We start from the raw sequence: 21,232 nt of genomic DNA, 5'->3' as shown, positions 1-21,232 counted from the left end.
AAGCCCTCTGCAGGAGGTCGTCATGACAAGAGTGACCAGAACAGCATCAGGTGCCATTGCTTTTTCTCTTTAGATGGACGGCGGCTGTTGTTGGGGCCGGAGACAGCATTTGCAGCAACAGCGACAGTGAGAGCGACCGCATCGACAGCAGCAGCAGCAGCAGCAGCAGCAGCAGCATCCACATTACCATCAGCTGCCACAGCAACAGAAACAGCAACACCCACGACAACAGAGCAGCTTCCCGGCTGCACATCTTTTCTCAATGAGACACTCTCTGCCTGACCGCTCCGTGACGGGCACGACCATTGAGGACGCCTACGTGAGCTTCATTCTCTACTGCAACCCGATTGTGCCGTTGGATAGCAGTACGGCGGCTCTGCGGGAGGCATTCCGAACGCCTCCGCGTAGCGGCGGAAAGAGCTTTAGCATCTACACGCTGTTCCTGCTCATCTGCCAGCTCGAGAGCAAGCAGATCAAGACGTGGGCTGAGCTGGCGCTCAAGCTGGGCGTCGATCCTCCTGACCAGGACAGTGGCCAAAGCTCACAGAAAATCCAGCAGTACGCTGTGCGGTTAAAGGTAAGAGCCCCCATTTTTGCTGCCTTTTCACTGCTCCCTAGCTCACACGGTCCCAGCGCTGGATGCATGCTATGCATGTTGATGCGTTCTTCGACTATCTGATGGACCGTGGCCATAGCTACTGGACAGAGGTGCCGTCCGATCTCGGTGCGTTTGACGACTATTTGCGCGACGGCGTGGCTGCAAAAGACGACATGGCGCTGCGTGCTCTTGTTCCCGAGATAAAGCCACGTCGGGGGCGGAGGCGGCCGGACGAGGACGCAGATCAGCAGCTGCTGAGCTGCATGCCACCGCTGCAGAAGCAGCGCCTTGACGACGCGCCGGAAAATGCAAACGGCTCATGGCCGCAACACCCCCACAACAATACCATATACGCATTCGCGCAGCCGCCGGGCAACTCAGGGCACGCGGAAGCACATGTGCAGGTGCAGCATCCGCAACTGCATATTCCATCGTACGACATGAGCGGGGGACCGCACATGTCCCTGCCGACGCCTCCGGTGGGATCATCGTGGACAGGCAGCGAGTTGGAGTCGCCATTATCGGCATACCCGACAACATCCATCACGCCGACGCGGCAGACTTTCTGGGGAGACGAGCCAAAGCCGGCTGTGGCAGCGCAGCCGGCCAAGACAACACGGTCTTCCGGCCGTCGTCACGGCGCCAAGGTGGTCTCGTCGGCATGGCGCAGCAGCAGCGGCACTGGCGGCTCTGGCAAGACGCGTGGCCGACCGCCCATTAAGCGCAACGGCAATGGCAATTGCAACGGCATCAGCAACAACAACAGCAGTAGCAAAGCCCGCAGAAATGGCAACAATCAGCAGACAGCCGCTGTTGAGAGCTCGCAGGCCGTATATACCACAATGGAGCAGACAGCGGCAGTTTTTACGGAGACTGCATACCCGGCTCAGCTGTCCAACTCGACATCGCCGGAGCTGCCATCCACGTATATGGCTAACCCGGTGCTGCATGATGCAGGCAGCACATCTTCGGCCGGCTCGGTACTGATCCCTCTCGTGTCGCAGATGCCGACATCCGACGGCGGAGCAACGGTGTCCAGGCATTGTGATGAGCGCTCTGAGCGTCAGCCAATGTACGGACCGGAGCGGGCGGAAGTCCGGGGCTCAAGCATTGCATTGGCGGTGTCGCCGCTGGGAATGTTCAACGGATGCGCGCCATTCGGCTCTGACATGAGCTTTTTGGACCCTAATGCGCTCGCGTCACCGCTGTATTACGGGAGCTTTGCCGGGAACATGGCAGGCTATCACCTGAACTATCAACATGAGGACATGAGCACGCAGCCGTTCGGGAACGACTCCTTCTCATCGCTATATTCCGTGGCCACAGCAGGGCAGGATCGGAGCGTGTACATGGTGGAGGCGGATGATGTTGTTGTCAGTATGGACAATAACAGCCACATCAATGCCGGTCGGGTCCCAGGAGTGAGCAATTCTCTGGGCACGGGCAGGACGGCGGTAGGCGGGTACAGCAACAACATGAACGGTACATTCGGCAGCGTATTGGGCAAGCCAGCGCCAGCGCCACTCTTCAGCCTACCATTTCACTTTGATGCGCAGAAAGACCGGACGAACGTGGATGAGACGCACGCGTATTTCCTGCATGAGATTCTGTGTGCGGAATGGCGGGACGCCAAGGGACAGCTGACGCAGGGCTGCACGATTGACGAGGCGCGTGCGATTGCGGACACGGTGATGACGAACCTGATCAAGAAGGCGCCTTCAGGGGAGGCATTTCTGATCAACGTGGCGATCCTGGCCGGGGCGAGGGTGCTGATGGACCATTCGAAGATGGAGCTTCGGCGGATGGGCGAGAATGACGAATATGCCGAGTTTGGGATGAGCTGGGAGCTCAGGTTTGGCAGCGTGCGACGGCGGTTCAACATGGTGGAAAGGGTGCCGCAAACGTACTGGGCCAAGACGCCGATGGAGGTGAAGGCGGAGGCGGAGAGGCAGAGCAGCGAGGAGGCGGTGGACCGGAAGCGACCGGCGGTGACACCACCAAGCACGAATGCGACGCCGTATGCGACACCGCCGGACATGGGGACACTGCCAGCGACGATGCCGGACGATACGACAGGCTTGGCGGCGATGTGGGAGAAGCGATACCGCGACCTGGTGGTGGTGCTGCACAAGCGAGACAAACAGCTGGGCGGCCTGAAGGCGCGGGTGCTGGAGGGATTGAAAGACCGATGACGGATGGAAGACGCACGTTGACGAAGCAAGAGGAATTGGGAAAGGGATGGGTCATGAGCCTGGCTGCTGGACAGCGGTCGGGACAGTAAAAACTTGTAATGCTTTTTTGGGACGTTTTTTGACCATTTTTGTCTGTACAGACCATTTTCTGTTATATTGGACGCGACATGACTGGAGGCAGACGTTTTGGGCATTTTTTGGAATCCGATTATGCGATTGATGGCCAGACGAGACGTGGTTCTTGTATGGTGATTCTGAAATCATTGGTTGCTATACTGCGGGCTGAAGTTCCGCTTTGGGGCTGCTATACAACCGAGAGCCATCCTGAACGCCTTGCGCAACCGGCGCACCACCTTTCCAAGAAGCCAACTCCGGCGAATGTGTGAAGCGGGCGAATGAGAAAGAGTGACCAAACAGCAAAAAAGAGCAAAAGAGCAAAAGAGCAAAAGAGCACAACAAAACAACAAAACAACATCAACATTGAGGTCCAAGAACACCAAAAGAGCCATTCATGATCCGATCACGTTCATTAAGACGAGACTTGTGCATTGCACTCTGCACTGCATCCCCTCAACCCTGTTGTCCCCCCTACCCCCTATAGTCGTCCGCAAACGTGACGGCAGCGGACCGTCGGCTCGGCAGCGGTGTTGTTGTTGTGGCCAGCGTGCGACGGCCGTTCCCCGGCGCCCACGACGACCGGTAGGCGGCGCGCAGACGGCGCTCAAACGGCGACGGCAGCGGGGCCATGGGCGTGGTAGTGGCGTTGGTGTTGGCGCTGGCGTGGACGCTGCCAGACGGTGGCTGTGGAGGTCCCCGTCGCGGATTCGTGGCCGATGCGGCGGTATAGCTGCGGCCGAGCCGATGGCGAGCATGGCTGCCGCTCTGGAGAAGCAGCAGGTCGTCGGCATCGGACGAGGCATCGGCATCGTCGTCGAGGTGGCCGTGACCGTTTCGACTGTCGTGCTCGTCATCCTCGTCCTCGTCAAAGGCCGACATGGGCCCCAGCTGGACAGAGTCGGCCAGACGAGCGGCCGAGAGCAGCCGACGACGCAGGCGAGCGGGCGTGGGAGCCGGAATCGGAGCTGGACCGGTGCCTGCACCTGCACCCAACGTCGGTTTGGGCGTCGGTTTCAGAGTCCGCCCTGGTGCCGGTGTCAGGCGCAGCAGCCGGTGTCGAGTCGGCGTCTGGGCGGCCATCTGCATCTGGGACGACCGCAGATCGGCCTCCATGATGGGGTGCAGCAAGAAGCTCGAGGCCGGCCGAAAGGGCGTCGCCGTGACCGTGGTGGCATTGGTGGCATTGGTGGCGGCTGATGACCGCAGCGACGACGATCCGAGTCGCCAGGCCGAGCTGCTGGGAAACGACGTCGATGACCAGTGGATGGTCGTGTTCTCGTCCTGGGCCTCGTCCTCGTCCTCGTCGGCCTCGTCGGCTTCGTCTTCGACCTCGTCGTCTTCGGCTTCGGCCTCTTCGGCCATCCAGTCCTGCCAGCCAGCCACGACACGACGGACAAGTCGACGCTCGTTCTTCTCGCGCAGGGCCGCGGCCGTGTGGCGTCGTGCCCGCGCCTGCACCGCCTGCAGCTCCCAGCCGTCCCAGCGGGCCAGCAGGACCGACACGATGTGGTGCTCGGCTGCCGCGTCCGTGATGGTCGTCTGGTCGGCCAGTCGCAGCCGCCAGCGCGAGAGATAGGCCTCGGCATCGGCCTCGATCGCCACGGCTTGCCGGAAAAGACCGTCGTTAGCTGCGGCAATCCACGCGTCGACGGCGGCAAAGCACATGCGCGTGTCGGCTGCCGTGACCGCCGTCGCCAGCAGGCTCGTCTGTCGTTCGTTCTGGCTCGTCTTCTGCTGCAGCCAGACGGCCACACAGGATCGCGCCGTCTCCCGCTTGATGGTCAGCCGAAAAGCGCGATACGTCGCCCGCAGCCGGGCCTCGCGCGTCTGTCGTGCCAGCTGTGCCCAGCCCGACAGCGCGTCCGTCACGGCCACATAGTATGCGCCGCGGGCGGCCATCGAGGCCAGCTGACTGTCACGCCAGGCCGATGCTGCTGCAGCCGACGCCAGCCGCCCTAAAGCCGATGCTGCCCGGCTGCGGCACAGCAGCGCGTCGGCCCGCGCTTCTTGTGCTCGCTGGTGCTGCAGCCTCGCTGTCGCTTGCCGGCTGCTTGTCCACAACAGGTTGGCTTGTCGCAGCTCGTCGGCCGCGTCTCTCTGCGCCTCCCACTCGTTCCATCGCCGCCGTCGACCGCCCACACCGGCCACCTCTGCCATCAGCCCAAAGGCCCGTCGCAGCAGCCGGCCGTCTCGATATCGTCCCAGGAACACGACCTTTTCGGCTAGCATCCAGCTGTGCACTGCGTCCACCTTGGCGTCGTGCACCATGTCTGCCCGGAACTGCACCAGCCGCACCTCGCGCATCCACAGCAGCGCCCAGTCACGCAATAGCCGTCGATCCTGGCTGGCCACCTCTTCGTCTGCGGCTACGGTCCGCTGCCACCAGGCTGCTACCGATGTCAGCTTCAGCTCCGCTCGTCGTGCTGCTTGCATTCGTCGCAGCTCGCGGGCCAGCCGCGCCTGTTTCTGCAGGTCTTGCAGCGCTGCTCGCGCAAACGTCAGGTCTTCTTCTGCTTCGATTCGCAGCCGGATCGCCGCCTGTGTCTGGGCCTGTTCTACCCAGTGGTCCACGGCTGCACCCACCAGTCGCAGCCGCGTCCAGTGTGCTGATTGTGTTCTTCGCGCCGTCTTCTGGCCCCAGATCGCCTGCCACTGTCGTGCTGCTGCCGTCTTCAGCTGTTGTTCGTGGCGCTGTCGAATCGCCTCGGCCACTCGCTCTTGATATGCGCGCAGCCATGTCCAGACTCCGACTACCGTCAGCTCTCTCTCGTCCACTCCTTCGGCCGTCATCTGCTGCTCCCAGATATCTGCTAGACAAGTCCGCCATCGCACCACTGCCCAGCCCAGCACCAGCGACCGCACTGTTGCCTCGTCTTGCATCGTCTGTGTCCGCCATCCCACAAACACCTTTTTCCGCAGCACGTGTCGTCGTGCCACCTGTGTCCGCTCCTCCTCTTCCAGCGCCATTACCTGCCAGTGTGTAAACGCCTTGTATACCAGCGAGATGTCGTATGCCCGTCCTGCCAGCTTCAACATCTTGTCGCGATACTCCAGCACCTGGAGGCCTGTTTCGTCTTCTTCGTCGTCTTCTTCGTCTTCATCTTCGTCTTCGTCTTCACCTTTGGCTTCACTTTCCACCTCATCCTCACCTTCCACCTCACCCTCTACTGCACCTCCCCATACTATCACCGCTTCCGATAGTGACAACTCTCGGTCCATCCGGACGGCGTATTGCTCCCGCTCTACGCTCTGCATGCTGGCAGCCCTCCACTTCTCGATTGCCTGCCCGCCCAGGAATGCAAAGCGCAGATAGAACGTGTCGGCCACGCGCGCCATGATTCGCACGTCCACCTTGGCCGGCGGACCAGCGTCCAGCTCTTCGTGAATCAGCGTGTCGCTGGCCCCTGGCAGCTCCTCTGCTGCTGTCGCTGCCTCGTTTCGTGGCCGTATGGGCAAGTTGTAGACCTGCTCGTGCTCGTGTTTGTACTCTTTGCCTTGTCTGTCCTTCTCGTATTTCGCTGCCGGCAGTCCCAGCACCATCTCAAGAGACCGTGTGTATTGGTCGACCTTGTCGACTCCGTCTCCCTGCTCGTCATCGCTGTCCTCGTCTGCGTCGTCCACGTTGTCCGCGTTGTCCGCGTCGTCGCCAGCGTCGTCGTCGTCGTCGTCGTCGTCGTCCACACTCTCCACGTCGGCTTCCACGTGCGATGGCCACAGATCCATCGGACGAATCGCCATCGCTGTCGGTGGTCTTGGTATCGGCAGTTCTTGCAGCTCGTCCGCAAATGTGACCCGGCCACGCGGCCGTGCCGGCGAGTCGGACCGTCGTCTGTGCTGCTGCGATGCCGTCGTGCCGTCCGAGTGCCGTCGAACCAGCCCAGGCACTGGTTTGGGGTCTGTGCTTGTCGTGGGCAGCGGTATTGGTAACGCTGCCGCTGCTTCGTCCCCGTCGACGTACTCGATCACGATGCCCATGCGCTCTAGCACGGTGCGGAAGCGCTCGTACAGGTCGTCGGTCGTGCGCATGCCGCCAATCAGAAAGATGACCCGGCTGTACTTGTCCTCGCCATCGGGGCTGATGCCATACTGCGGAAAGACAATGTCGGCCGCGCGGAAGAGCGCTGTCGTCGGCAGCTGTTCGCGCTTCGGCAGCGTCGGCAGCAGCTCTTGTCCGAGCGACACGATCGAGTCCAGCAGCTCAACGTCCTCATTGGTGTAGTAGTAGGGCTCGCGCTGGTCCTGGATCGACGACGAGCGGACTCGGCCATCTCGAGAGGACAGCGGAGCAGCGTGAGACGGCATGGGAGCGCGCACGCCGGCGAAGGCATGATAAAGCGCCAGAGGACGGTCGGCCGGCGCGGTGGCGAAGCCAAGCGGAAGCCAAGCGGAAGCCCGATCGCTTGTTTTGGATGGTCGACGTTGCGGTGAAGCTCGACGGAAAGCTGTCGTCTCGCGATCGGTTCTCGGGGGTAGGATTCGCTTCGATAGCGCGGCAGCTGGATGGGCAGGAAAATTCAGATTAAAAAAGGGAGGAGCGCAGAGAAAAAAAAAGTCAAAGGTAAAACCCAAACTCCTGCAGCGCGAATAGCAACGCGGGAAGCCCACAAAGCAGAGACGGCAGACAGAGGTCGAGAAAGTCGGGGGGTTTTTTCTTGGCGCGTTAAGAGGTTTAGCGCGTTGTCCTTCCTGCAACTGAATTTCTGTCTATGAACAAGTAATTGCAATGGCTGGGCTCAACCGAATTGGGAAAGGCGCTGAGTATGCGGGCCAATAGGAGAGCCACTAAATTTGCTTGAAACCTGACAGAGCGCAAGTTTGGACGAGCGCATCGTCTTGTGTCTCTTTGCGCTGCCGCTTCCTGTGTCCGCCACGCTTGCGCCATCGATCCTGTCGCCGGCGACAATTGTCCGCGACGATGCAGCCACGTACGCGACCGATTCAGCGGGTTGCCGCGGCCGTCGCCACCTGTCCTGCCGAGGTATGAGAAGGGAGAGGGAGAAAGGAGGAGAGGGAGGAAGAAGAAGGAGAAGGAAAGATGAGGAGAAGAGAAGAAGAGAGCGAAAAGACGGGGAGAAAGAGGACAAAGAGAAGAAGAGAAGAAAATGTCAAACTGAAAAGATCTTGCTAACTGGACAGGCTTCCGCTTACGGCAAATGCATCGTGGCCGACTACAACTCCGTCCACAAGGACAAATGTGCGACTGAGTTTCTGAAGCTGAAAAACTGCTACCTGGTGCGTGGAAGCTCGAGCGGAAAGACCGTTGCAGGAGCTGACTTGAGCAGGCAGCCATGAAGAAGGGCCGTTGAGGAACAGTTGCGGTCTGCTTACAGGGTGCTGGGTGCGGAGTGGGTGCTGAAAGACTGGACACGGCTTGTGGACGCAAACGCCATCATCGGCTGACTGGCTGAGGACCTACGTTTGAAAGTGACATGTTCTATTCTGGACAGCTGCAGAATAGAGACAATTCAGGCTGGCATACCGGCCAGTAGACGTGTCTACGTTCAAGCTGGACGGCAGAGAAGACAACGAGAATACGTTTGAATGCAAAAAGACCAAACAAGACGCTGTAACCAAAAAAAAAAATACCCGAAATAACGTACAGGCCACTCCCAGAAGACTCCGACAAGGCTGCATCACCATGTGCCGTAAATGACATGTTTAGCGCGCTGCAGCCCACCAATAGCCGCTGCTGGCGCACGCCCCAACGCGCCAGATACCCCCGCCATCAGGCGTCAGGCCTGTTCCCCCAGCAGGCCGTTGCTGTGATGGAGGGGTTCCCAGAGGGACAACAAAAACAAGGGACGGAGTAAATAAGAGCAGGAATAAATAAAATAGGCAAAATATTCAAAATATTCACCGTTCAAAGCGTAAAGCGTCCGAATCACGATCCCGGATCCCCACGACTCTGGAGGCACCCACCACCGCACTACCTCACAGCCCTCGACCCTGATCGGTCGACCTCGACAAGTTGTCCGTGCAGCATCGACCACCCGCCCCGCTCGCTGGCCGCTCGCCGCTTTGGGCAGACGCCGCCGTCTCCCTGTCGTCCTGTCGTCCTGTCGTCCTGTCGTCCTCTTACCGGCTTCGTCTTCTCGCTCGGCCTGTTCTTGTCCCCGACACTGTCGTCCGCCATGTCCTTCTTCTTCGGTCGCGGCCGCAGCCGGACCAATGCGGCCGAGCTGGCCAGACAGACGTACGACCTCCTTGTCCGCTTGGATCTGCCGCGGAATCCGAGTCCAAAGGTGTGTCTTTCTTTTCGGTTTTCTTTCTTTTCGGTTTTCTCTCTTTTCAGGTTTCTTTCTTCTTCCCCTCACTCTCGTTCCTCCTAACCCCTGTGCCATTTCAGCTCGACGACTCCCTCCCGAAATGTCTCGCCCAGATGAAAGCCATCCTCCAGGGATCACCCGAAGTCGACAGCAGCCCCGAACAGGTTTACCAGCTCGTGCAGGGCATCATCGACGAGCAGGTGCTGCTGCTGCTGCCCCAGGCCCTGCGTCTGCTGCCCTTTGAGTCGCGCAAAGACGCCCAGGTGGTCTTCTCGTCCGTCTTCCGCTATCGACCTCCTGGCACTCCCCCTACCGATCCACCGCTCGCCGTCAGCTTCGTCACTCATCGCGCTCCCTCCGTCCTCGTCGCCCTCTGCCACGGCTACGACCACAAGGAGAGTGCCACCACGGCCGGCTCCATCCTGCGTGAAGTTCTCAAGCACGAGGCTGCTGCTGCCGTCGTGCTGTATGACGATGTCGAGGCTATCAGCGCTGACGAGGCTGCTGCCACACCGGAACAACAGCAACAGCAACAACAGCTGCAGGACGGCAGTGGAATGCCTCTGCCTGCACCGCCTCCACAACAGCCGCGGCCGGCTGTCGGGTCCAGTGCCGGCGGCGTCTCGCAGATCGCCATGCTGCGACTGCAGAGCGGCCGAGGTGTCTTTTGGCAGTTCTTCCGCTGGATCGACACCAGCTCGTTCGAGGTCGCTGCTGATGCCTTCACGACGTTCCGAGTCCGTGTCCCTTGTTACCTGCCCACTCCACGGACGCTGACCTTCCTCTAGGAACTCCTCACTAGGCATAAGGAGCTCGTGCCGCAGTATCTCAGCGTCAACTTTGACCTCTTCTTCGGACGCTACAACACGACGCTCGTGCTGTCGCAGAGCTACGTCACCAAGCGCCAGTCTATCAAGCTGCTCGGCGAGATCCTGCTCGACCGCTCCAACTACAGCGTCATGACACGCTACGTCGACAGCGGCGAGCACCTCAAGATCTGCATGAACCTGCTGCGCGACGATCGCAAGATGGTCCAGTACGAGGGCTTTCACGTCTTCAAGATCTTTGTGGCCAACCCCAACAAGAGCATCGCCGTCCAGAAGATCCTCATCATGAACCGTGACAAGCTGCTCAACTTCCTGTCCCACTTTCTCGAGGAGCGCACTGAGGACGAGCAGTTTCTCGACGAGCGCGAATTCCTCATCAAGCAGATTCGCAACATGCCGCCCAAGCCCCGACGATGCCGCCGCAGCGCTGAGCGGGGCTGTCTTTCCTCCATCGCTTTGTGTACTCTTTCTGTTGCTCTCTTTTCGTGTCTCTCTATCTCTTTGTTTCCTTGATCCTGTCTTTTCTTCGACCTGTTCGTCTTTGTCGTTCGTACTTTTGTCTTTCATACTGTGCATCTCCGGCGTTTGGTTGGTTTCGAAGGGAAGGTGGAGCAGCAGCATAGCGAAGGGCGGCATGCTTGTTCACAAGCAGCCGTGCGTGAAGGGAAGAGGCCATTTTCTATATAGTCTATCTTTGGATGGCCGCCTTTTGTCAGGACCGGTGTGAATAAGCAAAGACAATGTTCTAATATGTGATTTCCGGGTAGACGTCCCTGTGCGTGTTAGCATGAGAGAGGAGAAGTGTGAGAAGAAGGAGAAGAAGAAGACAAAGAGGACAGAAAGACAAAAAGACAAAATCACTCACGTCCGCCGAACCAACGGCATTTTCTCGCGTATGCTGGCCCACGCCGCGAGGTCAATGTCGACGAGTCCGAGCTGTCCGACGGCGCCGTCCTCAGCATCGCCCGGCTCGGACCCGTCCTCGGCCTCGCCATTAACCACGCCGCCCAGCCGGCAGAGCACGCGCCCCCAAGGGTCGACCGCGAGACTGCGTCCGTAGCTGACCCGCCGCTCGTTGTGCCGTCCGACCTGTGCCGCCGCCACGACGTAGCACTGGCTCTCGATGGCCCGCGCGCGCAACAGCACTTCCCAGTGTGCCCGACCGGTCGGGACTGTGAAGGCGGAAGGATACACGATGATGTGCGCAGGGAGGTGGGGGATGCTGCTGCTACCTGGCTGCCCGAGTGCCAGCGCGACCTCGGGAAAGCGCAGGTCGAAGCAGATGAGGCTGCCGACGCGGCCGATGGCTGTCTCGCGAGGTGACCGCAGCTGCGTGCCAGCCTGTGTGTGGGCGCTCTCGCGCAGGCCCGCGCCGGCATAGTCGAACAGGTGCAGCTTGTCGTAGGCGGCCGCGTCGTCGTCGTCGAGCTGGCCGGCCTCGTCGATCCAGATGGCTCGGTTGAGCAGCTTCTTCGTATGGGCCGCTGGATCGATCACGGTCGGCGCCACGGTGCTTGTCACCGTCGTGGCCGCCCGCACCGTCACGGGCACGTGCACGCCCACATGGACGGCAATGCCGTGCTGCTGCGCCGCCGCCTGCAGGCCGCGCACAAAGGGCGACTGCCGCACCGGCTGGGCCAGCTGCAGCGACTCGGCCGGCGAGGCGGCAACGTAGTCGGACGCTTCCGGCAGGAAGAGCACCTGCGCCGTGTCCGTGTCAGTGCGAGACCGCCCACACACCACAGTCGTCTCCGCTGGGGTCCTGTCCCACCTTGGCCCCTGCTGCGGCTGCTCGGTGGACGAGGCTCACGCACTGCTCCAGGTTATGGGCCATGGAGGCCGTCGAGCAGATCTGACCAATGGCCTGGCGAAATCGAATCCAGTCTTAGTCACCGCATCGCTCTCTTCCCGTCGGCGCACAGAACAGCTTACAGCGATGGCCATTTTGAAATGGGATCGTCGAGGAATCCGCACACGTTGAGACTCAGCTGTCGGAGAGTTTGGAACTGCGATGGAAAAACCCAGTCAAAATAGAGAGCTAGATACGGAGTAAGATACGTAAGATAGTAATGGCATCGGCGATAGCGGGGAAGGAAGCTGCGATGCGCCCTCCGTCGGGTTGTCTCCCCGATTGCATCATTGTCTGCTACTCCGTTCCTGTCCCCGTTTTCGTCCCGTTTTCGCACCGTCCTCGGCTCCGTTTCGTCTCACTACACAGTCTACTCACAGCTTCTGACAGAACCATATGTTACAACCTGCCGCCAGCATCGTCTGCTGGCTGTCTCTTCAAATTAAGAGATATCTATAAGAACAGAGGCGAACCGACGGCACAAAAAAGGGGGAGTTGCCGGTTGAAAAATACCACATCAGGCCTTCGATATACAGGCAAGGCAGCACAAGAAGCGAATCGAATAGGAAAAGGGGGAGAATAAGGAAAGAAACGGAAAACAAACGCCACCCCAACCGTCCAGAAGCACTCCTCCAGAGAATAACAAAACACACACACACTGGCCAGAGATGACCCAATAACGCCGTCCCATGTTGATTTGTCTTGGTCGAGATAAGCAAATATGCTGCACCAGTCGTGCAGATTGGAGCAGGCAAAAAGAAGAAGCGAGCTCTCACGCCGTCGGCTTCGATGCCACCGGCCCGTCCAGTCGGCTGTATGCCTGCTGCAGCGCTGATGGCTCTCGTCCGTCGGCCTCCAAGACCACAACCCAATCCCGCAGCTGGATGTCCTGTCCCTTCGGTCCATCCTCTCGCCATGTTCCCAGTCGTGTCCGGCCTTCGCCCGTCAGCATCGCCGGCTCGCCCGGCCGACGTCCACCTGCACCACCTGCACCACCACCGCCCATCCCGCCTGCTGCTGCTCCTCCCCCTGGTCCGCCCGGCCCACCACCACCCCCTCCCATCCCACCTCCGGCCGAGAAGCCCCGCTTCGGTGTCGAGGAGCCGCCCGACATCCACGAGTACTGCTTCTTGCGGCCTCCCAAAAATGCCATACTCGTGCGGTTCGCGCTCAGAGTGTCGTTCTGCTCCGTCATCTTGGCTGCCGCGTTCTTCTTCTGCTCCTTCTTCGTCGGTGGCTTGTCTGGCTCCGGCGCCACCGAGCCCGGCGTTCCTGGTGTCCCTGCCCGCGGCGTCGCTGTTGTCGGTCCCAAATCTATCTTGCCTTCCCGCCTCTGTCGCTTCAGCAGCCGCTTCTCCTCCAACTCCCGCTCCTCTCTTCCCACAACCCGCAGACTCTGCGCCAGTGTGTTCACAGCCGGCACCGTCGACTTTGCAGCCTCCGCGCTCGTGGCTTCGTCGCCATCTGCTTCAAGGGGGCCTGTACATGGAAATCTTCTGTCAGAGTCATGATCTTTTGCATAGAGAGGTGAAACAAAACTCACGCTTCAGCGAGTTCGAACGGGAGCCGTTCGCACTCCCGTCGTCCCCCTTGCCTGCAGTCGTGCCGCTCAGCGGTGCCGCCGCATCTATCCACTCATCTGGAACCACTCCATGCGACGTGCGCTGACGCGTCACCGCCACCTTGTTAGCATCCTCCAGCAGTTCACGGATCCGATGCTTGGCTGCCAGCGACAGCAGAGCAAACTGGTCTGCAAGGTACGTGTCTTCTGGGAGAAACGTCCCGCTCGTTGTCACCATTGTCACTCCATCCGGTCCACGTTTTGTCGACACCGTCAGCCGTGGCTGTGGGAAGTCCACATCTTGTCGTAGCTTGACTGTGCCCGACGCATTAGGCTTCGGGTCCAATATGACTCCGATGCCGTATTCTCTCGCAATCTTGTCCACTCGTGCATGCAGCACGTTCAGCTCTAGGAGAGGGTTGCGCAGCGCATTGCTGCGCTGAACGGCCAGCGTCCGCGCCGACTCCTCCCACTTCGCCTTCGCTATTGCCGTCACTGCCTTCTGCTGGTCGACCTCAGCAGCAGTCTGCACCGGCTGGTTGGCTACAAGCGCGCCGTAGAATGAGCTGCGCCGTCCGGGTGCGTTAGCCGGAAAGCCCGTCCGTGCCTCTTGGCGAAACGAGCCGGCGAAGTAGTCTGCCTGGAACTGCTCTTCCTGCCGCAAGTCGATACCCGTACCCGCAAGCGAGTCATCAACGTCGTACTGGTATTCCTTGGCCTGCCGGTCAGCCGGCTTCAACGGCGGCCCCATCACACCAGTCGGCGTCTGCACTACAGGCGACCCTGCCATTGCTGCAAACGCATTCGCGGCCGAGGCGTTCGGAGGGATCGGCGCGGGGGCGATATGTGGAAGAGGTGGTCCAGACGGTGTGGGAGGTCCTGTCGGCGTCATCACGCCGGGCATCTGTCCCTGCGACCGGGGCGAGAACATCTGAGACGGCGTCGAGGGGTGCTGCATCGTGGGGGTTCCGTGGCCCGTACCGTTCGGGGTCGAAGCGCTGTAGGTTCCGTGGCCACCTGTCGGGGGTAGCGAAGGCGGCGCCGAGATGGGCGATGCAGTCGTGGGAGGTGAGACGGAAGAGGGCAAGGGCAAGCCGCCAGGCGCATGCGTCATGGGTGCGGAGATGGAAGTCGGCGTCGGCGAGGCCAGCGAGTTGGGCGTGCCAGGCGTGGCCGGGCTGTTGTTGTTAGTGAGAAGGTTGTTCCCCGGTATAGGAGAAAACGTCGCGCCTGATTGGGTCAATTCTTGAGGCGAAGGCGCAGGAGAGAGACGAGGCTTCTTGACCGGCGGCTGGCCAGAGAAGGGAGTTCCGGGGTGGGACACCGGAGACGGCGCCATTTGCGACGCAGGCGAAAACGTCCTCTGCGGGACCTGGGGCTGTGGTTGGGCCATTGTATCGATGCGTCTGGAAGCTTCCCCCCTCTTGCTGGCAGTGGAACTGGGGGGAGACTGAGTGGGATCTGAGAGAAGTGCTATCGCTGGCCAAGGGCTTGCCGGCTGCAGGATAGAAGCAACCGGGCAGGAACGATGATGGTTTCGCCCACGTCAGACTCGCATAAGGGAAATGTCGGTGCCGTTTCCGCCAGGCCGGACAGGCAAGCCTGTCGAACCTCCCAAAGCTTCAATTCGTTTGCAAGGCCCCCATCCAGAAGCGGCTCGAGTGCGTGTATCGACCAGACAGCTTCGCAGAAAGCCGAGGTCTCGTGCAGATGTGCGGGTGCAATGGTCGGTCGGTCTGAAACACGCTGCGTGGTGCAGCGATAAGTGTGCGTTGATGGCAGACGTGCCGTTTGTCGCGATGTCCTTGGTATGGCGAGAATGAGAGTTTTGCGTTTTGGCTTTGGGAGCCAAACTGGCGCGCCACAGTTTCCCGCCTCGCGGTCGTCATCACGTGCATCGGATGCGGAAAAATCTACCGCCGATAACTACTGCATCGCGTCCCCCAAACAAGGCAAAACCTAGTCGCAGTTCGATGCAACCTTGCTTTTCGCGACACACACCCTTCCTTCCCATAGTCCCGATGAGCTGTAGTGGACAGTGCTCTGTGACAGACGCTGCGTCTTCCAGGAAGTCAGAGCTTTGGCATATGTCGCGGATATAGGCACATCTTCTGCCCCCGTCTTACCCCCTCTTCTTCTCTTCCCACTTCTGATTCTTATACAATGGCATCCAAGCGAAAAGTGGCAGCGATGGCTGCCACGCTGGAGGAGCCTGTCGATCCCTCTGACGAACTCATGTTCCTGTGTCTAGGTGGCGGAAACGAGGTTGGCCGGTCCTGTCATATCATACAGTACAAGGGGAAAACGGTCATGGTAAGACAAGTGACATGCGTACATTACTACGGCTTACAGCTCTGCTAACCCTGCTTGTCACCACGCAGCTCGATGCCGGCCAGCACCCAGCCTATGACGGGCTTGCCTCCCTTCCATTTTTTGATGATTTCGATCTGAGTACCGTCGATGTCCTTCTCATTAGCCAGTAAGCTTCCCCTACATCCGCCTAGTTTCTTCTGTTACTTGCTCGCCCGACTGCGAAGCTCTTTGAGCTTGGAAAACATGGTGGTTCCCTATCAGACGAATACCGGGATGTGGCAAACCCGAGTGGCTACCCGTGCAATCTCAGCACGAGCTACAGTAGTGCTGCTATGGTTTGGTCGCTCTGGCGATGACAGCAGCGTGCCTCCTTGCCCACGTCTCTTGAGGAATCTCTTTGTATACAGTTATCAATACAATCAGTTCCTTTCCAACAATTTCTCCGTCTTTGTTGCCCTCCCCCAGAACAGGCGACACTGCGTCCTATGATCTCCGTGAATCCACCGATTGTATCTCAACTTTCCAACTGCTTTATACCCCCCTGCTGCTGTCCTTGAGCCAACCTCTCGCAAAGATACTCGCCCATACTGACTTGCCAATCAAAGTTTCCACGTCGACCACGCTGCCTCCTTGCCCTACGTCCTGGCCAAGACAAACTTCCGGGGACGTGTTTTTATGACACACCCGACCAAAGCTATCTACAAGTGGCTCATTCAGGACAGCGTTCGTGTCGGCAACACATCCTCAAATCCGACGTCACAACCGGTCTATACGGAGCAAGACCATCTGAGCACATTCCGCCAGATCGAAGCCATTGATTACCACACAACCCACACTGTCTCGTCTATCCGCATTACACCATACCCGGCCGGCCATGTGCTTGGGGCTGCAATGTTTCTCATCGAGATTGCCGGCCTCAAAATCATGTTCACGGGCGACTACTCCCGCGAGCTGGATCGGCATCTGGTGTCGGCTACGGTGCCCAAGGGTGTCAAGGTCGATGTTCTCATTACCGAGTCTACCTACGGAATTGCTTCTCATGTCCCCCGCCTAGAGCGCGAACAGGCGCTCATGAAGTCCATTACCGGAATCTTGAACCGAGGTGGCCGTGTATTGATGCCGGTGTTCGCTCTTGGGCGTGCACAGGAATTGCTGTTGATCTTGGATGAGTATTGGAGCAAGCATTCTGACTTCCAGAACTATCCCATCTACTATGCCAGCAATCTGGCCAAGAAATGTATGGTTGTATATCAAACATACACGGGCGCAATGAACGACAACATCAAGAGGCTCTACGCAGAGCGTGCCAAAGAGGCCGAGGCGACCGGCAACAGCGCTGGCGGTGGCGGTCCCTGGGACTTCCGCTTTATTCGGTCGCTCAAGAACTTGGACCGCTTCGAGGATATTGGCGGCTGTGTCATGCTGGCAAGTCCAGGTATGCTGCAGAACGGCGTCAGTCGCGAGCTTTTGGAACGGTGGGCTCCCAGCGACAAAAATGGCGTCATCATCACCGGTTACAGTGTTGAGGGCACCATGGCAAAGCAGATCATGCAGGAACCAGACCACATTCAGGCGGTCATGTCCCGGAGCTTAGCTGGTGGCGGCCGACGGGCACCGGGAGCGGACTCGGAAAAGGTCATGATTCCTCGCCGGTGTAGCGTGCAAGAGTTCTCTTTTGCCGCCCACGTGGACGGGACGGAGAACCGAGAGTTCATCGAGGAGGTCAATGCTCCGGCAGTGGTATGTTGTTTCTGTAGTAGCAAAGAACGTGCAAATGCTAACGAGGCGCAGATTCTGGTTCATGGAGAGCAGCACAATATGATGCGTCTCAAGTCTAAGCTTCTGTCCTTGAATGCCGGCAAGGTGGACAAGGACAAGATGAAAGTCTACAGCCCGAGGAATTGCGAAGAGCTTCGTATACCCTTCAAGACCGATAAGATTGCCAAGGTCGTGGGAAAGCTGGCTTCAGTGACGCTCCCGACACAACTTCTCCAAGATCAGCAAGAGCACCAAACGGCTGGGCCGATATTAACAGGAGTATTGGTGCAGAATGACTTTAAGCTGTCGCTCATGGCGCCTGAGGACCTACACGAATATGCTGGTCTGACGACTACGACAATCATCTGCCGGCAGAGGCTGACTCTCAGCGCAGCTGGCATTGACCTGATCCGATGGGCACTCGAGGGCACATTCGGCACCATCGAAGAGCTGCCAGAGATGCGCCGAAAGCGGCCCTCCAACGGAAAGAGCAAGAAGAACGATGCTGCCAATGGCACAAGCAACGGCGATGTGCTAACTAAAGAGACACACGGCAACGGGGAGGTCGAGGCGAAGGACGAAGAAATGTACGATGAGGATGAGGAAGAAGAAGAAGAAGAGGCTGACGAGGAAATCAATAATTTGGTGGCTGCCTACTTGGTCATGGGCTGCGTCTCGGTGCGGTACTACACCAACGGCGAGATTGAGTTGGAATGGGAAGGCAATCTGCTGAACGATGGCATTGCCGATGCCGTGATGGCTGTTTTGTTCTCTGTTGAGAGCAGTCCCGCTGCTGTCAAACGTACGTGTTTCCCTCGTCCCTTCTGCGCACCGCTCACTTTCCTGGTTGCTAACAGTTTAGAATCTGGCAAAAACGGCCATTCCCATCACCATCACGAACTACCTCTGCGCAATCTGCACGCAAACATCACCGCAGAGGAGCAGTTTAGCCGTCTGTGCATGTTTCTAGAAGCCCAGTTCGGTGCCGACAATGTGGCGCCGATTGCCGAGCCCCGACTGCCTGTAGCCAAGGAGGTTGACGACAAGGAGATGGTGGACGAAGAGGAAGAAGCACGCAAAAGGCAAGAACAAGTCAGCCGTGAGCTGGATCGCCTACACAAGTCTGGGATTCCTGTGCCGGGCATTTTGGTCAAAGTGGACAAGATGGATGCCAAGGTCTGGTTAGACGACTTGGAGATTGAGTGCACCCATCGGGTGTTTGCCGATCGCGTGAGGGCGGTCGTAGAACGGGCAGTAGAAGTGACAGCTCCTCTTTGGCGATGATAGGAGAATGTGTACGAATAGCGATGTTTTTACGGACTCTAGTCGCATGCAACCTGATGGGAAGGCGCAGATGCAAATAGCCAAGAATCACTGTAAAATCGCTCTCTCGGAGGTTTGGATGGAACAAGTGGGTTCATATCAACATAATGCTGAAATTATGCAGCTGAAGCATATGCTATGCGGAGCTATTCATAAATAAGCTTACTTGGCTTCTCAGAAGCCTGTCAACTATGGACTCCACAAGCAAGGATTTATGCATTTGTCTGTTTGTTTGTCAAGATATATTACGTTTATGTCAGATGATTTGTACAGATTTGTAGAAATACCGCACCTGCAGGAACATTGCGACTTGTGCAGCTCTCCCGACATTCACATGTAAGACGGGGTAGATGAAGTCGAAGAGCGGCCTGGATGGCCCCACTCAGCCGATAACGGTCGATTGTGTCTGGCATGACGGTAGCTTATACCGTCGAGAGGGGCCATGCAGCGAAATATTGCCGCTCACACTATGAAATTTTTTCTTGTGGCTCGAATTGAGATCGCATGTGCGACGCCTTAGACACGAACGAAACAGCATTGGGAGCTTTTGTTTTGCAAAGAACAGCGCTGTTCCTCATTCTAGACTTTTGTGTTTCGTTGTTCCCGTGTTGCTTCTTTTCGCCTTTAGACCTGCACAAGATGTCTCCTCCAGCTGGTGATGCCCGGAAGGAGTCCAACCTCGCTCGGCTGCTGGGATCTGGTATGAGAGAGCCCGCGTATCAGTGGAAAGAAGGGCACGTCCAACAAACATACTGACATACTTGTGGCAGGCTCTGCTGGTATTTCTGAACTGGCTATCTTCCACCCGGTATGTGGCTCTCGTTTGCGGATTTGGCGGGCACGAAATACTCTGTAGATTTGCTAACTTCGCCCACAGGTCGATACAATTGCCAAGCGCCTGATGAGCAACGAGTCAAAGGTACTACATCCTCTGCGACAGGACACCGATCAATTTCTTCTAATCAATTCGTTGCCGCAAGGTGTCGCCAAGCTAATGCATCTGCCGTCTTCCAGATCACATCCTCGGTACAGCTGAACGCAGTCATCTTCAAGGACAAGGCAACAGCACCTCTGGGACGCAAGTTTGTCTCTCTGTTCCCCGGCCTGGGCTATGCCGCTGGCTACAAGGTCCTGCAGCGCGTGTACAAGTACGGCGGCCAACCCATCGCCCGCGACTACCTGACCACACACTATGGCAAGAACTTCGAGGCGGCCTTTGGCAAGAAGACCGGCAAGGCTATCCTGCACTCTACCGCCGGCAGCCTGATTGGCATTGGCGAGATCGTCCTGCTGCCGCTCGACGTCCTGAAGATCAAGCGTCAGACCAACCCGGAGGCTTTCCGTGGTCGCGGCGTCCTGCGCATCGTTCGTGACGAGGGCTTCGGCCTCTACCGTGGCTGGGGTTGGACTGCCGCGCGCAATGCGCCTGGCTCGTTTGCTGTACGTAACCCTACTGGTGCTGTTTTTGGGTCGTCCCCCGTCTAACACAGATAGCTCTTCGGTGGCTCGGCCTTTGCCAAGGAATTCGTTTTTGGCCTGCAGGACTACAACAAGGCCAGCTGGTACCAGAACTTTGTCGCCTCGATTTGTGGTGCCTCTGCATCCCTCGTTGTCTCCGCGCCCCTGGACGTGATCAAGACGCGCATCCAGAACCGCAACTTTGAGAACCCCGAGGGCGGCTTCAAGATCCTGTCCAACATGGCCCGCAACGAAGGCTTCTCCAGTTTCTTCAAGGGCCTGGTGCCGAAGGTGAGCCCCACCCTGTCTTGTCGCACCACCCCACCTTCTTGCTTTGATTGTTTCTAACAGCACAGCTTCTCATGACCGGCCCCAAGCTCGTGTTCTCTTTCTGGCTGGCGCAAACGCTCATCCCGGCTTTTGATAACGTGCTGGCGAAGCGGTAGGTGGCCGCGTAAGCAGCACGGCGGCTAAAATGAAACGACGAGGAAACTAGACAGTGTTGGAGGGAGGTTATCGGGAGGGCGGGTGGCGTTTGTGGATTAAAACCATCGGGCGCTTTGTTTTGTTTTGTTATATTATTCGTTATCGTGGTGGGCCTCAATGTTACAGCGCCACGAGGGGATTGCGCTGCGTATAGACGTATACGATATGTCGCAGGGAGAGGGTAGTAGCCAGCTGCTGTGGCCTCTGCATTGTAAGCACATCTCAGCTCACTTGTTAAATTTGATTTGCTGGCAGTTCCCGCAGATTTCCACCATGTTGTGTTTAATGACAACAAAGACCCACTAGAATGCGATTCCGTTGCCGGGTGGAACTAGGTTTGTTTATCCTAGGCTCGAAATTGCCTGTTTAGATCGACACCCGCACACTCGGAGGAAGGCACGGTCCACAGTTCCTTCCCCTCTATGTGGCTCCCACGGCCTGCACGCAGATTGCAGCTCGTCATTAAATCGTGCGAGATATCCGC

General features: G+C 58.4%; 7 protein-coding genes across 7 annotated transcripts; 4 read left to right on the top strand and 3 right to left on the bottom strand.

The window, feature by feature from the left end:
- Window positions 1-262: 262 nt before the first annotated feature.
- CMQ_3465 (ars-binding protein) lies at window positions 263-2,790 on the top strand (the record flags this gene model as incomplete). Its single annotated transcript, XM_014319403.1, has 2 exons — window positions 263-577; window positions 619-2,790. 2 exons carry the CDS (start codon window positions 263-265, stop codon window positions 2,788-2,790), a joined length of 2,487 nt encoding a protein of 828 aa, XP_014174878.1.
- A 588-nt stretch (window positions 2,791-3,378) lies between these two features.
- On the bottom strand, window positions 3,379-7,209 carry CMQ_3801 (centrin-binding protein; the record flags this gene model as incomplete). Its single annotated transcript, XM_014319739.1, has 1 exon — window positions 3,379-7,209. The coding sequence occupies one exon, from the start codon at window positions 7,207-7,209 to the stop codon at window positions 3,379-3,381; it is 3,831 nt and encodes a 1,276-aa protein (XP_014175214.1).
- Window positions 7,210-7,316: 107 nt separating this feature from the next.
- CMQ_4148 (conidiophore development protein hyma) lies at window positions 7,317-10,513 on the top strand (the record flags this gene model as incomplete). The annotated part of the gene is made up of 5 exons (XM_014320086.1): window positions 7,317-7,376; window positions 7,714-7,832; window positions 8,774-9,149; window positions 9,254-9,910; window positions 9,962-10,513. 5 exons carry the CDS (start codon window positions 7,317-7,319, stop codon window positions 10,511-10,513), a joined length of 1,764 nt encoding a protein of 587 aa, XP_014175561.1.
- Window positions 10,514-10,745: 232 nt separating this feature from the next.
- CMQ_4113 (carbon-nitrogen family protein) lies at window positions 10,746-11,944 on the bottom strand (the record flags this gene model as incomplete). The annotated part of the gene is made up of 4 exons (XM_014320051.1): window positions 10,746-10,773; window positions 10,866-11,701; window positions 11,772-11,864; window positions 11,933-11,944. The coding sequence occupies 4 exons, from the start codon at window positions 11,942-11,944 to the stop codon at window positions 10,746-10,748; spliced, it is 969 nt and encodes a 322-aa protein (XP_014175526.1).
- A 677-nt stretch (window positions 11,945-12,621) lies between these two features.
- CMQ_4007 (uncharacterized protein) lies at window positions 12,622-14,803 on the bottom strand (the record flags this gene model as incomplete). The annotated part of the gene is made up of 2 exons (XM_014319945.1): window positions 12,622-13,328; window positions 13,393-14,803. 2 exons carry the CDS (start codon window positions 14,801-14,803, stop codon window positions 12,622-12,624), a joined length of 2,118 nt encoding a protein of 705 aa, XP_014175420.1.
- A 770-nt stretch (window positions 14,804-15,573) lies between these two features.
- CMQ_3724 (cleavage and polyadenylation specificity factor subunit) lies at window positions 15,574-18,765 on the top strand (the record flags this gene model as incomplete). Its single annotated transcript, XM_014319662.1, has 5 exons — window positions 15,574-15,723; window positions 15,792-15,889; window positions 16,329-17,463; window positions 17,515-18,283; window positions 18,344-18,765. The coding sequence occupies 5 exons, from the start codon at window positions 15,574-15,576 to the stop codon at window positions 18,763-18,765; spliced, it is 2,574 nt and encodes an 857-aa protein (XP_014175137.1).
- A 678-nt stretch (window positions 18,766-19,443) lies between these two features.
- Window positions 19,444-20,708, top strand: CMQ_3379 (mitochondrial GTP GDP transporter; the record flags this gene model as incomplete). The annotated part of the gene is made up of 6 exons (XM_014319317.1): window positions 19,444-19,504; window positions 19,575-19,612; window positions 19,682-19,723; window positions 19,819-20,244; window positions 20,299-20,553; window positions 20,619-20,708. The coding sequence occupies 6 exons, from the start codon at window positions 19,444-19,446 to the stop codon at window positions 20,706-20,708; spliced, it is 912 nt and encodes a 303-aa protein (XP_014174792.1).
- Between the last annotated feature and the right edge of the window lie 524 nt (window positions 20,709-21,232).

Source organism: Grosmannia clavigera, assembly GCF_000143105.1.
Source record: "Grosmannia clavigera kw1407 unplaced genomic scaffold GCSC_113, whole genome shotgun sequence".
Lineage (NCBI taxonomy): Eukaryota > Fungi > Ascomycota > Sordariomycetes > Ophiostomatales > Ophiostomataceae > Leptographium > Leptographium clavigerum.
The sequence above is the reverse complement of the archived record's forward strand: the minus strand, read 5'-3'. Positions and strand labels throughout refer to the sequence as shown.